Raw genomic sequence first — 15241 nt, 5'->3', positions numbered from 1 at the left:
CTAAGGCGATTAGCAAACACAATGTACCACTAGAACACCGGAGTGATAGTTGCTGGAAATGGGCCTCTATACACCTATGTAGATATTTAATTAAATACCAGATATTTCCACCTAGAATAGTCATTTACCACATTACCAATGTATAAAGTGTATTTCTGATTAATTTAATGTCATCTTCTTTTGAAGGTCAACTTTTGAACGGTAGTGTATATAACTGTCTATTTGTATACAGTTACACAGCGATGTGATAAGTTTGATGGCAAATCCTTTGGGTATACATTTAATAAACAAGGAACATGTTTTGTGGTGTTGCTGTTGTTCTTATCGTGTATAGTGGTGGTTGTTGGAACTTATTACATTTATTTAGAGCAATTGGAGGATACATCATACAACACTGATATATTGATGAGAGTAAACAAAACTTTATTTTTGGTTTATTTTTAGATTAAATTAAAGGCACTGTTGCAAAACAATATTTAACCCCCTTTCTGTAAACCTTAAGCAGCCATGCAGTGCTTATCTCTTTGCGGTTAATATCTGATAAATATATGAGGTACATTAAAGCAATACAGAATATGTCTATGAATCAAAAGACTAACCTGCTCAACATGCAACATTTTCCAGTTGGTAATAAACAGGAAAAGTAAAGTGTTTGTGATATTCAGTTCAAGAAAAGGGTTACAAAGCTAACAATATTAAGGATACTCAATATGTTTGGTAAAGTTCAGTGGACATTCGCGAGAGCACATGTTAATGATCTCTTAAAAAACTACATGTATGATCACTCTGTCCAGGACAGGAAGTAAAGTTTTCCCAGACCATCGGCACACACCATCTCTCTGGGCTCCTGAGGGGCCAACTCCAGGGCGTGGACAGGGCCCTCACACACAAACATCCCCACCTACACACACACAAACACACACACACACACACACACACACACACACACACACACACAGGCACCAGGGGGAAAAACAACAATATGGTGTCAGAGAACAACTGTAGCTATGCGAGAGGACATAAATCACAGGTAAAAAGACAAACACTGATCGGTAATGGATATATGAGAAAAGAGTGTGACCTGTTTTTTGGTCTGTCTGTCCCAAAGTTTGACGGTTCGGTCATAGGAGGCAGAGATGACCATCTTTTCGGTCAACCTCAGCACACTGATCCTGTCACTGTGAGCCTGTCAAGTAATCAGTAATCAATTTTCACCCTCATCATCATCATTATCACCACCATCATTATCACCACCATCACCATCACCATCAATTTCCTCTTCTTTGTCAAGGGCATTTCAAATTACATCATCTTTTATTTACATCAGAATGTACAATATTCAGTGTTCATGACATGATATTCTGAGACCTTCATAGACCTTTTCATTGACATTGGTTATCACCCTCAATGCCCAGGAATGGTGGAAGGAAAAAGCCACTTACAGATGTTTTGTCCCAGGAGTCCATATTAGATGACTGGCCGAACCACAAGTTACCCTTGACATCTCCATACACCACAAAGCCTGAGCAGAGAATACTTTTTCAGTTGCTAATTTTAATACGTTTGTGAGAAGTGTTTTTTTTGCACATCATGCGTCATACATCCACTCTATCACATCTCCTGATTAACACTTAGGGAAGTAAAAAAAAAAAACATAAATGTGAACAATTAGGACCATCTACAACTCTGGTGAAACATACTTCCTTGCATGGCGATGGCAGAAATCCACGGTAGCTTCATCGCGGCCTCTACCTCTGGGTCTCTGTTGACCTCATTCTCACAGAAACTTGAGGGCAGGGAGCCTCTTGGAATCATGCACAACTAATGTAGACATATACACACACTCTGTGAGAACAGCATACCGACTGCTCAAGGAGACAGACACACAATGTGAGGACAGAATACTGACTGAGGGCAACAGCTTGGCCACTCACAATGCAGCTCTATTGGTAAAGTAATGTGGTCATCACTCAAAAAGTCATGGCTTTGAATCCCAGTGTGCACAGATACTGATGTATTGTATGCTTAACTGGCATGTGTCTTTGAATAAAAGCATCTGCAACATACAACCTACTGTTTTTGAAAGGTATTTTATGTGGGGGGCAAGTTTTTCTAACATTTTCTTTTTTTTAAAGATTTCTATAACATTTTGATGGTATATGGCCATGTATAAACGAGGTGAACACACATGTACACATGCCACCCAAGCTATGCTAACTCACCTGTTATGCTAATGCACAGGTTTTATAGGCTCTTTAAGGTGCTGTAGGGGTATATAATGGCCCACAGATCACTCTGGTAAGATAAACTTGCCAATGGAGCAGATTTTTTTTTTTTTCCATGAGGTTGCTAAGATGACCTACCAATAGAAAAAGTTTAGGTAGCACTCACCAAAAATCCAAAGGTTAGTTTCCCATTGTACTCTCCAGGTATCCAGCAACTCGTGGCATCATTTTCGAGCACAGCGAGAATACGGTGTCCAATGGCCCAGCTTTTTAACCAAAGACATACAACAGCACAGTTAAAGTAGTAGAAGTAAAATCTGACCACAAGAAACATATATTTTAAAAACTCCTCAGGAAGTAACTATTCTACTGATTTTTTACCAATTTGCAAAGTCATTGTTAAGCAGTTCAACTCATCCCATCTGAATGTGAATAAATGTTTGGTTTGGTTACTTGTTAAGACGATTGTTCCAATCGTCAGCTGGTTTCTCGACTCTGTAGACTTCTCCACTGTTACACACTCCCAGGAGCGAATTACAATAATGAAGATGCCTCACTGGGCTCTGCATTTGATAAGAACACACCTTCACCATACTACAGGAATAAAACAAAACAAAACACAAAATGGTAAAAATTACAGACAGAAGAGGATGACAATACATTAATCAAGATGACAGGGCACAGAAAAATGAACAGCAAACAACTGCAATAGAAGCAGCTAGCTGCTTATTTAAAGGCAAAGCCTGATTCTAATCCAATTTATTTAAAGGCAAAGCCTGCGATTATAATCCAATTAAAAGGCAAAGACTGCGATTATAATCCAACACGTTTTGGCAACTTCTACTGTAGCTATCCACTTAGGGCCTGATTTACTAACAGGATTGTGCCCATTTCAGGCGTAAAATAGCGGTCGTAAACATAAAACGGTATTTACTAAGGGGGCGCAGCGCATATTAACGCTTTGTGGGTGTGGACGGGGAGGACACGAAAAGGTGGGTGGAAACATGCGCAAATATTTGGGAGGAGAGAAGATAAGTGCACCTAATGATGTATTGCGTGGTATTTACTAAACTGGCTGACCAGCGCACATCTCTAATTTGCGGGATAATTCTCCGCCTCATAAAACCACGTCTTAACCAGGAAGCGCATTATCATTGAGTCTGAAAACGTTGATATGGCGAAAGTTATAAAAGCAAGGCGAAGATAAAGACAGAGACAGCCTACAGAAATATTTCTTTCAACTCGTATAACACTTTTTCAGTTAAGCGATCCACAAATCATTAGACGGTACATGTTAACCAGCCACGCAATACTTCAATTACTGAACCAGATCAGAGACGACATGGAACACTCCAACCGGAGATCACATTCATTTTAAACTCCGGACAACATTGCAAATATTGCCATCGGATCATTTCAAACAGTTATAGCATCAGCAGTTGGTATATCTCAGCCTTCACTCAGCCAAATATTCACACAGGTACTCGACGCATTGCGTCGGCGCACTGGTCAATACATTTCCCCACTGCCATAGCTGAAATTAGAGACATCAAACAGGACTTTTTTTTTAAATCGCAAACTTTCCGAACGTAATATGAACCATTGATTGCACCCACGTCCATATATATTGTAGTGAACCCATGTCCCTTGTAGAAATTATTAATCTCGCCATGTACACATCTATATTGTTATAATAGACAGTTTATGCATTAATGCCACCAATAGCATATTCTTTATAATCGTGTTCTTTTAAACATCTCGCTGTAGGTGATGGCGGGCAAAACAACAATATAGCAGCGCACACATTGAATCAGGTTCAGTGATTGAGCGAACGTGAACCAATATATCTATCTCCACTTCGCTGAAACTTCATTTTCTCTTCCTAAATAAATAGCACGGAAAATGCGCAAAAACACAGTGCGTTAATGTGCGAACGCAGTTTAAGCAGCAGTCGCAATGTTAGTAAATCAGGCCCTATATAGGGCGGAGTAAACACAGTTTGCCCAGCCCAGATCTGGTTTGATAAATAGCACGGAAAATGCGCAAAAACACTGTGCGTTAATGTGCGAACGCAGTTTAAGCAGCGGTCGCATGTTAGTTAATCAGGCCCTTAGTGTGTGCAATCAAAAAACCTCTGGTGGTGTAGTCCTGGCTCTGTAAATGGGAAACAAACATAGTTGCTCGGACCGAGCCATCAACAAATGCATGCCATGTCAACATGTCGCTTCAGCAGCACAGAATTGAGGGGTGTAACTTAACTGGCTACTGAGCTCAAATATAAACAACCTTTCTCCAGCATTGCAGACTCTACCTTTAACATTGTACCAATACCTATACATATCACAACATACAACACAGCACTCTTCAAACAGTAAAAACTCTTCCATCCGCCCGCTAGATACATCACATAAACTCTCGGCACACGCGTTGTTTATGGAAATGTGGCCCTTGGACAATATGCTTGTGCACTTGAGTCGTGGTATGGGGGGTGGGGAAGAGATGTGCCTCCGCTTCACACCTTGCGGAGTGCTGCCGGGGTTCCCAGTGGATTTTCCAGATGTACACATAACTGTCCCAGGAGCCAACGGCTAGTCTATCATCCGGCATACTGGAGAAGGCGGTCACCCCACGATCGCTCACCTGCACACAAACACAGACAAGCGTAAATTGGGTTTGTAAATGGGTTTTTTAGATTCTTATATTCTTTATGCAAGTTTCTTTTGTATATTTAACTTGTTTGCACCACACAACCATAACAGATTCCTTGCATCTGGAAACCTACTTGCCAATAAACCAATGTCTGATTCTGACCCAGCAAAAGGAAACATACTGCTAAATGGCTACTAAATGCTATGAGGAGCATCGTATGAACATTAGTACTGTAGAGTTTAATGTTCAGTATCAATGTGAGCCACACTTTTTAAGGGTGCTTCTGACTGTATTGTAACTACACTGAGAGGCATCCAGTAATATGGTCCCAAAGGTGGTTCTCTAAATTGAATCACAATAAATACATAGCTAAAGCATCTTATAAACATTACATTACAACAATTGGGTACTTCATTGTACAATACCACTGTTACCCATACTACTTTTTATATTTACACTTTGAGAGACAGCTAACAAAATGCCTGAACAGCAAACAATTTTGACCAAATGGCTTTACCTGATTGCAACATATGACCTTATTGCGATGCCAAATCTCCACTCTGCCGGACCTACAGCCGGCCACAAGCAGCTGGCCCCCATAGAGGAAACAGAGAGCTGTAACACAGTTCCTCAGGCTGGCAGGGAGCTCTGCAGGTAAAAACATTACAGAGGCCATCAGTCCTATTTCTTTGTCACTACTTCCTACTGCCAGCTACCGTAAATCCTCAAATTGTGGCCGGGGTCTTTTATTTACTTAGGCTGCACAGCGCACAGGCCTTTATTTGGAGCAGGCTTGTATTAGGGGCAGGCCTTTATTTCTTACTTATCATACCGCTCTTCAGAATGTTCCAAAAAGTTTTGTTGATTTGAATGGGGCACCTGCAATTTCTTCATATTCACCACTGCGAAAAGTTAATGTGCTTCTAATTCACATCTTTCATATCATTCCGCAAGTAGTCCAGTAATTAAACGTAGCGAAAAGTCAATGTTACTTGAAGTCAGCAAGAAATGGGTTGCTGCGCAACACCTGGAACTTTAAAGTTCTACTAGCCTGAAGAACAATTTTCTTAGTGGAAATCACGAAACGGCAACAAAATCATTAAAAAGAGGCATTTTGGAGGAATGTCTTCTATCATTTTGGCAAGTAACCGTATAATAACACATTTGCCTAGTAGGCTGAAACAGCCCATGAAATTAGCAAAGAACTATTCAAAATAAGGAGAACATATATTTAAGAAATGCATTAAATTAAATTGTGATGACTGCTTTGTGCTGATGGACTGTTGCTGGTTGGCTACAGTAAAATAGGCTACCGGTACCTTATTTTACCCCCGGCCTGTATTCGGGGCCCGGCCTTTATTTGTCCATATCGACCACGCCCCCGGCTACTATCTGAAGCCCAGCCTATAATTGAATCCCGGTCTTTATTTGAGGATTTACGGTATGCAAAATGCATGATCATTTTCCGCATTTTTTCGTGTCATTGAGTGACAAGAGCATTACACTACAGGTTTTTTTTTACTGGCCTAAAAACTATTAGTATTGTAAGTAGGTTTGGTGGTTGACAGATAGTCTTGATAGTTCTGGTACCCAGAGCTGTGGCCACAGTCCACGTGCGGAGAGAGAGGTCCTGGGACACGGTGAAGAACATTGGTTCTCCTGTCTGACTGGTCACGACCGCCTCCACCCCTCCAGTGTGGCTGTGTAGCGTGCTGTGATGGTGCACCTTCAGTCATGGCAAACACATATTCACACTGTCACACTAAAGCTTAAGGACGAAGATGAATTAAACCAAAAGGATTTTCAAAAGGAGTCTCCCTCATTAGATTAGTTCAACTTTACTGTCATTGGGCAAGGTTCAGTTATAAAGCCAGTGAAATGTAGTGCTGAATGTCTCGGAACTCTTTTCATGAAAATCAGCATGACGTGTGCTCTATACAGCAATTCATTCTAAATCCAGGGGGATCATGGGTAACAGCAGTGAAGGCTCCCTACCTGCAGGGGCTGCCACAGCTTCACTGTTCCGTCATCTGAAGCCGTGGCAATCATAAGCTCCTCCTCCCTGGTTATCTGGTTTCCATCTGGAAAATATGAAATGACCATGTTCTGTTTAGTTCGCTATTGAGTCTCTATGTACCGGATATGTGTGGGTTTAGTATAATAAGGTATGGTGTGTATTTTTGGTCTTCCATACCAGTGTTGGGGAGGGCAGCACAGTTGTGTACGCAGGAGTGGTGCGCCTGGATCTGGGTGATCCTCATCCCTGTTTGCCTCTTCCACACCAGCAGGAGACCATCAACAGAACCAGCCATCACATAGTCAGCCTGAGGGCAGAAAAATCACTTCTTATCTAAAGTTGTGGAAAAAGAAAATGGTTTGAGTGTGATCCAATTCTGAAAATGTACCATGATAGTGTCAATTATTTGTGTCAGCAACCATTTCTACAGATGTACAATAAGAACAGTATGTCACATGGTGGCACATTTCTGCCTCAGGGAAATCCCCATAGTCCAAATAATATGTTCCTCACTGTATGTATAAGAGAGACAAACTGTTCTTATAAATACAATATGCATTTTGGTGCACTCAGACACAAAAGACGAGGAGCGTATATTTCCAAACAGAGTTAAAATAAAATCTAAACTTAGCACCTAAAAAAACACAAAAGTAATCCCACACAGAATCAGAAGTACCTATCAATACACAGGCATAGCATCGAGAAGTTCTGACAGCAACCACAAACTAATGTTCCTCTAAGACTTATTTATCTAGATCAAATCATCTTTGCTGATACACCCCTGGAGTTCAATTCAAATATGTACTGTAACTGCCCACACTGATGTGTTGTATTTCCTAGGCTGGACTTCAGGTGTGGTGCTACGCCACATGAAAAGTTCGGTACAGAGTCTTAAGACTAAGGGCCTGATTTACTAACATGCGACCGCTGCTTAATCTGCGTTCGCACATTAACGCACAGTGTTTTTGCGCATTTACCGTGGTATTTATCAAACCAGATCTGCGCTGGGCAAACTGTGTTTACTCCGCCCTATATAGGGCCTGATTTACTAACATGCGACCGCTGCTTAATCTGCGTTCGCACATCAACGCACAGTGTTTTTGCGCATTTTCCATGGTATTTATGTGGAGTGGAGATAGATATATTGGTTCACGTTCGCTCAATCACTGAACCTGATTCAATGTGTGCGCTGCTATATTGTTGTTCTGCCCGCCATCACCTACAGCGAGATGTTTAAAAGAACACGATTATAAAGAATATGCTATTGGTGGCATTAATGCATAAACTGTCTATTATAACAATATAGATGTGTACATGGCGAGATTAATAATTTCTACAAGGGACATGGGTTCACTACAATATATATGGACGTGGGTGCAATCAATGGTTCCGATTACGTTCGGAAAGTTTGCGATTTCAAAAAAAGTCCTGTTTGATGTCTCTAATTTCAGCTATGGCAGTGGGGAAATGTATTGACCAGTGCGCTGCAATGCGTCGAGCACCTGGGTGAATATTTGGCTGAGTGAAGGCTGAGATATACCAACTGCAGATGCTATAACTGGTTGAAATTATCTGGAGGCCAATATTTGCAAATTAGTTTTAACAACTGATGGAATGAAATGTGATCGCCGGGTGGAGGGTTAGATGCCTCTCTGATCTGGTCCAGTAATTGAAGTATTGCGTGGCTGGTTAACCTGTACCGTCTAATGATTTGTGGTTCGCTTAACTGAAAATGTGTTATACGAGTTGAAAAAATTATTTCTGTGCGCTGTCTCTTTCTGTGCGCGCTGTCTTTCTTCGCCTTGCTCTTATAACTGCTGCCATATCACGTTTTCAGACTCAATGGAAATGCGCTTCCTGGTTAAGACGTGCTTTTATGAGGTGGAGAATTAGCCCGCAAATCAGGGACGTGCGCTCGCCAGGCAGTTTAGTAAATACCACGCAATACATAATTAGGCGCACTTACCTTCTCTCCTCCCATTAAAGTGCGCTTCACGCCTACGTTACCACCCACGTCCACGTAACCTCCCCTGTTCACACCCACAGGCGTTAATATGCGCTGCGCCCCCTTAGTAAATACCGTTTTATGTTTACGACTGCTATTTTACGCCAGAAATGGGCGCAATTCTGTTAGTAAATCAGGCCCTTAGAGTGGTGTCCTGTGTCGACTCTGATTGAGTGCTCCCAACTTTGAGTTCTTGTGTTGCTTTAGCCATACTCTCAGTCTCAGACAAGTCTCTGCTCAGTGCTACTGACAGCAGCGTTATTAAAAATGAACGTGTTGTGTTATTATAATTCATTCTTTGCTTTGGCAACATTGGGCCTCATTCTCTCCTGAATGTTTTCTTACGAACTTCCGAAGACCAACGTAAGAAAAAGATCTCTTCGCCTGATTCATGAACGCCTGAAAATGGGTTCTTACGCAGTCAAAGTGTTCCTGGCAATGCTCCCCCGAATGAGGATTCTTAAATTGAACGCACGTTTTCGTGCACCTGGATTTGCATAAGTGAGTCATTGAAAGTGAGCACCGGTCGAGTAAACGTAGATCTTACTTCACCGGTGCAGAGGTAGAGGTAATGTTGCAGGATGAAGATGTGTCCATTCTATTCCACTATGGCTATTTCAACGCGATTGAGTTTAGTGCTTATTTATTTAATCACTTACGTTTGCAGTGTTTGTGTAGTGCTTTTATTTATTTTAGGAAATCTCGATGCCTCATAGAATCATGACTATAAATGTGAAACTAAATTGATAATGATACAAATGTTCTCGTATTTATTATTGTTATAATTATTAAAATCCAAGGATGTCTGTAAGTCTGTGTCTGTGAGTTGATGTCAACGCAAATCACCAATGAGTTCACAAAAATTCAGCCCTTAACCCTTCTAACACGGAGCGGCCCCGTGGGGCATCTTGTGTTTTTTTTAGGAACTGCATTTAAGAAAACTTAAGAGAACAAATCCCAGATGAGAAAACTTTCATCAATGCCAAATCGAACCGAAAACACCAAAAGTGAAGTCCAGAAGAAATTCCTTCTTAACTGCGTTCGAGAATGAGGCCCATTATATGTAAACATACTAACAAAGAAACAGAGCAATTTGACTCACTACACAACAGAGGGAGCTGAGGGAGGAAGAGGCCAGGATCTCTCTGACGCAGCTCCCTGTCTGGATATCCCACACCTTCAATCGGCCATCCCTGGAGCAGCTCACCTGAGGGGTTGGGGGTACAGGGATTAGGATCAGGGTAGCCTTAGGTAAGAGTACATTTAACACTGAAAAAAGTAGGAGCCATAACTACAAAGAGTAAAAGAAAAAAAGAAAGGGAGTAAGTGGGAAGAAATGTTTTTAATTTTACCCAATGTCAATGATCTACCAGATATAATAATAATTGTCAGACTTTATCACAAACTATGTGTGAGCCGGTTGCCCACAGTCAAACTAGGGAGGTTCTGACATGAAACGACCAACAAACAGACTCTCACCACGCCATTGGAAGTCCAGGCGCAGCCAGTGATCCAGTCCCCATGGCAGTGTGGGAGAGATTGGGAGAGAGAGGGAGGCGAAGAGGAAAGATTCCACACCAGCAGAGCCTAGGGAAACCACCACAATCTTAATCATCATCATCTTCTTCTTCTTCTTCAACATCATCATAATCCACATCATCGTCATAATCCTTGTCATCCTAGTCAACATCATCATAATCATCATCACCATCTTTCACACCACCACCATCATCATCATCATCCTCATAAACCTTGTCGTCATAGTCAACATCATCATAGTCATCATCATCAAAGCACCACCATCATCATCATCATCATTATCATCAACCCCCCCCCCCCCCCCCACACACACACACACACACACACACACAAACACACACACACCACCATCATCCAAAAAACAAAGAAAATAAGCTACATGTCACCACTTTAAAGGGCACAGACATCTGTAGACCATTAGGCCTTGTGTGTATGTTATCTCAAACCGCATGTTCTATAGATCTCAGTGTACCTATATGTCTGTGGGAAAAGAACAGCCACATTAAGAGCAGACTACTAGGTTCATGAGCCCAGCCCAGCAGCTGTCTTAGGCAGCACATACCTGGTCTTTGCCCCCAGAGAGGAGCTCCTGCTGACTGGGGCTGAAGTCCAGGCAGGTTACCCCGCCACCGTGACCCCTGAGAAGGCACACCTCATTGGGCTCAATCCAGGCATCAGCACTCAAGTCCCCCACCGACCATAAGGCAATGGTGAAGTCATCTGAGAAAGAGGGGTGTAAAGGGTCGGTGACTACCCATCTAGCTAGTGTAGTTTAGTTTATCTGGTCTGGTTTATTTTATGAGGGACTATGTACAAAATAATTCTAGTGAAGAATAGATGAAGAATAGAAATCAGATTTTGCTATGAAATCATTACAACCAGAGGCGGGTTTATAATAAAGAATGAATGGATACATTCCTGGATGAATACATAATAAATACACATAAACTTTACATAGCGTTAAAGCAAGGGATTGTGGGTAGACTGACCTGAGGCCGAGGCCACGTAGGTGTTGCTCTGTGCCAGGGCAGTGATTGGACCCTGCTGTGCCCCAAAGGTGCCCTGGAGCACCAGGCTCACCGCACCCTGTGCCCGCTGCATCCTCCACACCCGCAGGTGATGGTCTCCGCATCCCGCCACGAGCACCTCGTGTTCCTGGGACTCCACCCACAGCAGGCACGGCACAGACACCAGGAGGTCCTCACTTGCCCACACTCTCTCTCCTGTAGCAAGGTGTCACATGTGACTACAATACTGTACAACACACATGCATGCGCCCACACACACACACACACATGCACACAAACACACACCAGCACACACACACACACACACACACACACACACACACACACACACACACAAACAGACATATACACACACAAAAGCAAAATAAAACATTTGGCTGTGATCATAAAATAAATCTATACTGTACCTGTTTCCAAATGGAACACTTTTACACCATCACCATGGTAGCCTACAGCAGCGTAACCCCTGGCAACAGCTACAAAAAGAGCAGCAGCAGCAGCAGCTGTTGTTGTTTTGTGCCTAGAGGATCTCTGGCTGTACCTGGACAACTTCTGTTCAAATTGAGAGAGATTAACCACGCTGAGTCAAGATTACAATTCAAGAAATGGCAGAGGATGCATGGCCATGAAATGTTAAAACTTACCCTCTCTTCGCCTAACACTCCCACTGAGCGACCAAGACCACCTGACCACAATTGGATCTGTTAGAACAAAGAAGAAGATAGTAAATATGACGTAAAAATGTGTGTATATAAATTTAAGAAATGTAAGAAGAGAAAGAAACTTGCAGTAGTAGAAAAATGTGTGTGTGAATGTGTGAGCGTGAATGTGTATGTAAATGGATGTGGTCGTCTCACCGTTGTGTCTGATCCGGCGCTGAGCAGCACCCTGCCCTCCTGCAGGAAGGAGAGCACCTGTGCTGAGCCGCTGTGGGCCTGGAAGCTGCCCACACAAGCCAAGGCAGGCACAGACCACAGCCTAACCTCTCCACAAATAGAACCCGAGCACAGCAAAGACCCACATGGGGAGAAGGACAGGCTCCGAACAGACCGCTCATGGCCCAGCAGAGGCTGATAGAGCGAGAGACAGAGAGAGAGAGAGAGAGAGAGAGAGAGGAAGGAGTTAAAAAAAGTGAACGAAAGAGATGAAAAAGACAAAAAAAATTGAAAAGTGAGAGAGAAACAGAGGGAGATAAACACAGGAAGTGGAATAGTGAGATAAATACAGATATATAAACACACTGTAAATGTAAAATGTAGATATTGAGCTCTACACCTCATTTCCTTCTCAGCCACTCATTTGTGTTAATTATCTTCTCAATAAATGCACCTGCACTGTGTCCTGGAGCCAGTTCCACATGCGCACTGATCCGTCCCAGCAACCCACTGCCACGCGATGTCCTTCTGGGTCAAAGGTCACACAATTTAGAGGGCTCGGACTCCACATGTTGGCCACCAGTTTGCCTTGCGGAGAGGACCACACCTGCGTGAGAAAGAGCATAGTGTAAGGGCAAAAGGGCTTCTAAATTCCATAGACTGGCCATTTCATAGTTCTCCGTTTGTGCCTCACCTTAATACTGAAATCTAAGGAGACTGTGGCCAGGAGTTTCCTGTCTCGACTGACGTCACTTCCTGTTATTCTATTAGTATGTGCATCAACATGGGTGACCCTTGGAGGAAAAAAAACAGAAAACGAGAGAAATTAGTGTTTATCTGGACTTTAACCTGCAATTGCAGAACAAAGTCTACATTTTATCCGTATGTGGACTCCCCATGAATTGAATCCTACACATTAGTGTGGTTTTCACTTTGCCCTACTTGTTAAGGCACAGGAGCACAAACTCATCTGAAGCCAGTTGGTATCATGAACTCTTACCTGCATCCACTCTGCACATCCCACATCTCGATCTGTCCATCGTAGGATGTGGAACCGAGAAGCCCCTCCTTCAGGAAGACGCAGCCCGAGATGCCATCACTGTTGCTCACCAGAGACTTCACTTCCTGAAAGGGATACAGCAACACAGAGCTTATACACCACATCATACCATACTGCTGCAACGAATACATCAACGTTACCTAAAAATCATGTGTAGCTATGTGTTATTTGAAGGAGCTTCAATACTTTATGTATACTGTATGTATCCTGACAGTGCCATATGTGTAATGCCATGCAGTATAAACATACAGTATATGAAAAATTAAATATAACTGAAATCTAAACTAAACTGCACCTGTCCCGTCTGTGCACTATAGAAGTGCAGAGTGCCCTGCACTGTTCCCACAGCGATGACATCACCTCCTGGGCTCACAACCACACAGGTGGGCTCTGACTGGAATGTGGACACCAGGGCACTAGACAAGGACCACACATGGGTCAATACACACACACACCAGGGCACTAGACAAGGACAACACATGGGTCAATACACACAGGTCACTGTTTGACTGTCAAATCAACAATCTAAGTTATTAAAAATACTATATGATATGTACTTCTAACTTCTTGCACAGCTTAAACGGACTTCCACCCAAAGCAATCCTGAAACACGCTGTTCTACAAAAATATATATTGCACATTGTGTCACCTAAGGGCACTTCCCATAAAATGTAATTTAAAGTAGAGTAAAGGATTTCAGAAGACATTTACATTAAAAGTGTTTATTCTAGAAGCCTAAATTACAACTAATGAATTAGAGATTTGGTTTTCTGGTTTACTATGAAGAACCAGGTGATCATCCGCAAGGGCATGCATGCTTACCCCACAGCTTCAGTGGTCTCCCTGCTCCCTGTAAGCTCAGCCTTGTTGAGCCACTGTATCACACGCCCTCCACGCCCTCCTCCTCGAGCCATAACACCTCTGGCCCAGAGATGGGCGGAAGAGCCATCTGATTTGTTCAGAGCCTGCTGCAGGAAAAGAGCTGGCCAATGGGAAAGCAGAGGTGCCTCCTGCCTCAGGAACCTCCGACAGTCTTCCATGTCACCCGTGATGACTCCATCTTGATGGGGTGGGGGGGGAGAGAAAGATTTACATTAATTCATCAAGCAAACGCTCCAAAGCGATTTATAGTGTAGGTAATAAGGAGATTGTGATCAGGGTCGCGCTGGAGCATGTAAACTCCAATGCAAACTAATAACGCAGCCAGGTTCTATCGTATTTCAGATAGGAGGTGGCACCTGGGCCTTATCCTTCTGTAAGTGTATTCATTGATGACTCGCCCAGCGGGGGTAATGGCTGTTTGGTTAAAGAAAGAATGCAAAACACAAGGGCTGATGATAATGAAGATGATAATGTATTAATCTAAAGAATAAAGTGACCTTTAATGTGCAAGGACCCCAAATAAAAAGGACAAACAAAGACACGAACATACCAGAGGTCATGTACCAATCTTTATATTTGAGGTACTTACTCTTTTTATGTCAATGTTTTTTCTTTAGTTTAATCTTTTGCATTTTAATCATGACATACAGTATGGTCCAGGCTCAAGAGGGGAGCCACAGTAAAGGAGACTCACCGAACGACGCGTACGTCTCCAAGAGGTGGTGCAGGAGCCCCAGTCTCACGTTGGCGTACAGGAAGTAATAGCTGGTGAGCAGATGAGACAGGGCCGCCCACTGGCCACTGCTCCTCTGGACACAGACACCATAGAGACAGAGACAGTTTTAGAGAGTGGAGTTTCACAGAGGTCAGAGAGCAGAGGTTAAAGGCAAAATAGCACTGACCAGGTGAGAGGGCAGGTGGACGAGGGCATCAGAGTCACAGTGCAGGAAGGTGTCCTTCC

At 42.8% G+C, this 15241-nt stretch overlaps 1 protein-coding gene across 1 annotated transcript in view; it reads right to left on the bottom strand.

The window, feature by feature from the left end:
* Window positions 1–402: 402 nt before the first annotated feature.
* The window catches only part of tep1 (telomerase-associated protein 1), a 34495-nt gene continuing 19656 nt past the window's right edge, over window positions 403–15241 (bottom strand). Inside the window, exons 31-55 of the mRNA XM_080837131.1 lie at window positions 15183–15241; window positions 14975–15089; window positions 14221–14458; window positions 13694–13814; window positions 13339–13463; window positions 13033–13132; window positions 12793–12945; window positions 12321–12533; window positions 12108–12164; window positions 11871–12015; window positions 11425–11658; window positions 10998–11155; window positions 10376–10483; window positions 9999–10103; window positions 7069–7198; window positions 6870–6955; window positions 6465–6600; window positions 5392–5522; window positions 4744–4865; window positions 2679–2819; window positions 2392–2491; window positions 1701–1821; window positions 1443–1522; window positions 1082–1186; window positions 403–901 (exon numbers count right to left, since the gene is read on the bottom strand). The exon at window positions 15183–15241 is cut by the window's right edge and continues 30 nt beyond it. Of these exons, the coding sequence (XP_080693257.1) occupies window positions 782–901; window positions 1082–1186; window positions 1443–1522; window positions 1701–1821; window positions 2392–2491; window positions 2679–2819; window positions 4744–4865; window positions 5392–5522; window positions 6465–6600; window positions 6870–6955; window positions 7069–7198; window positions 9999–10103; window positions 10376–10483; window positions 10998–11155; window positions 11425–11658; window positions 11871–12015; window positions 12108–12164; window positions 12321–12533; window positions 12793–12945; window positions 13033–13132; window positions 13339–13463; window positions 13694–13814; window positions 14221–14458; window positions 14975–15089; window positions 15183–15241 (3203 nt within the window). The 3' untranslated portion in view covers window positions 403–781. The remainder of the gene's footprint in view (window positions 902–1081; window positions 1187–1442; window positions 1523–1700; window positions 1822–2391; window positions 2492–2678; window positions 2820–4743; window positions 4866–5391; window positions 5523–6464; window positions 6601–6869; window positions 6956–7068; window positions 7199–9998; window positions 10104–10375; window positions 10484–10997; window positions 11156–11424; window positions 11659–11870; window positions 12016–12107; window positions 12165–12320; window positions 12534–12792; window positions 12946–13032; window positions 13133–13338; window positions 13464–13693; window positions 13815–14220; window positions 14459–14974; window positions 15090–15182) is intronic.

Source organism: Sprattus sprattus (genome assembly GCF_963457725.1).
Source record: "Sprattus sprattus genome assembly, chromosome: 4".
Lineage (NCBI taxonomy): Eukaryota > Metazoa > Chordata > Actinopteri > Clupeiformes > Clupeidae > Sprattus > Sprattus sprattus.
This window is presented reverse-complemented; position numbering and strand designations above follow the sequence as displayed.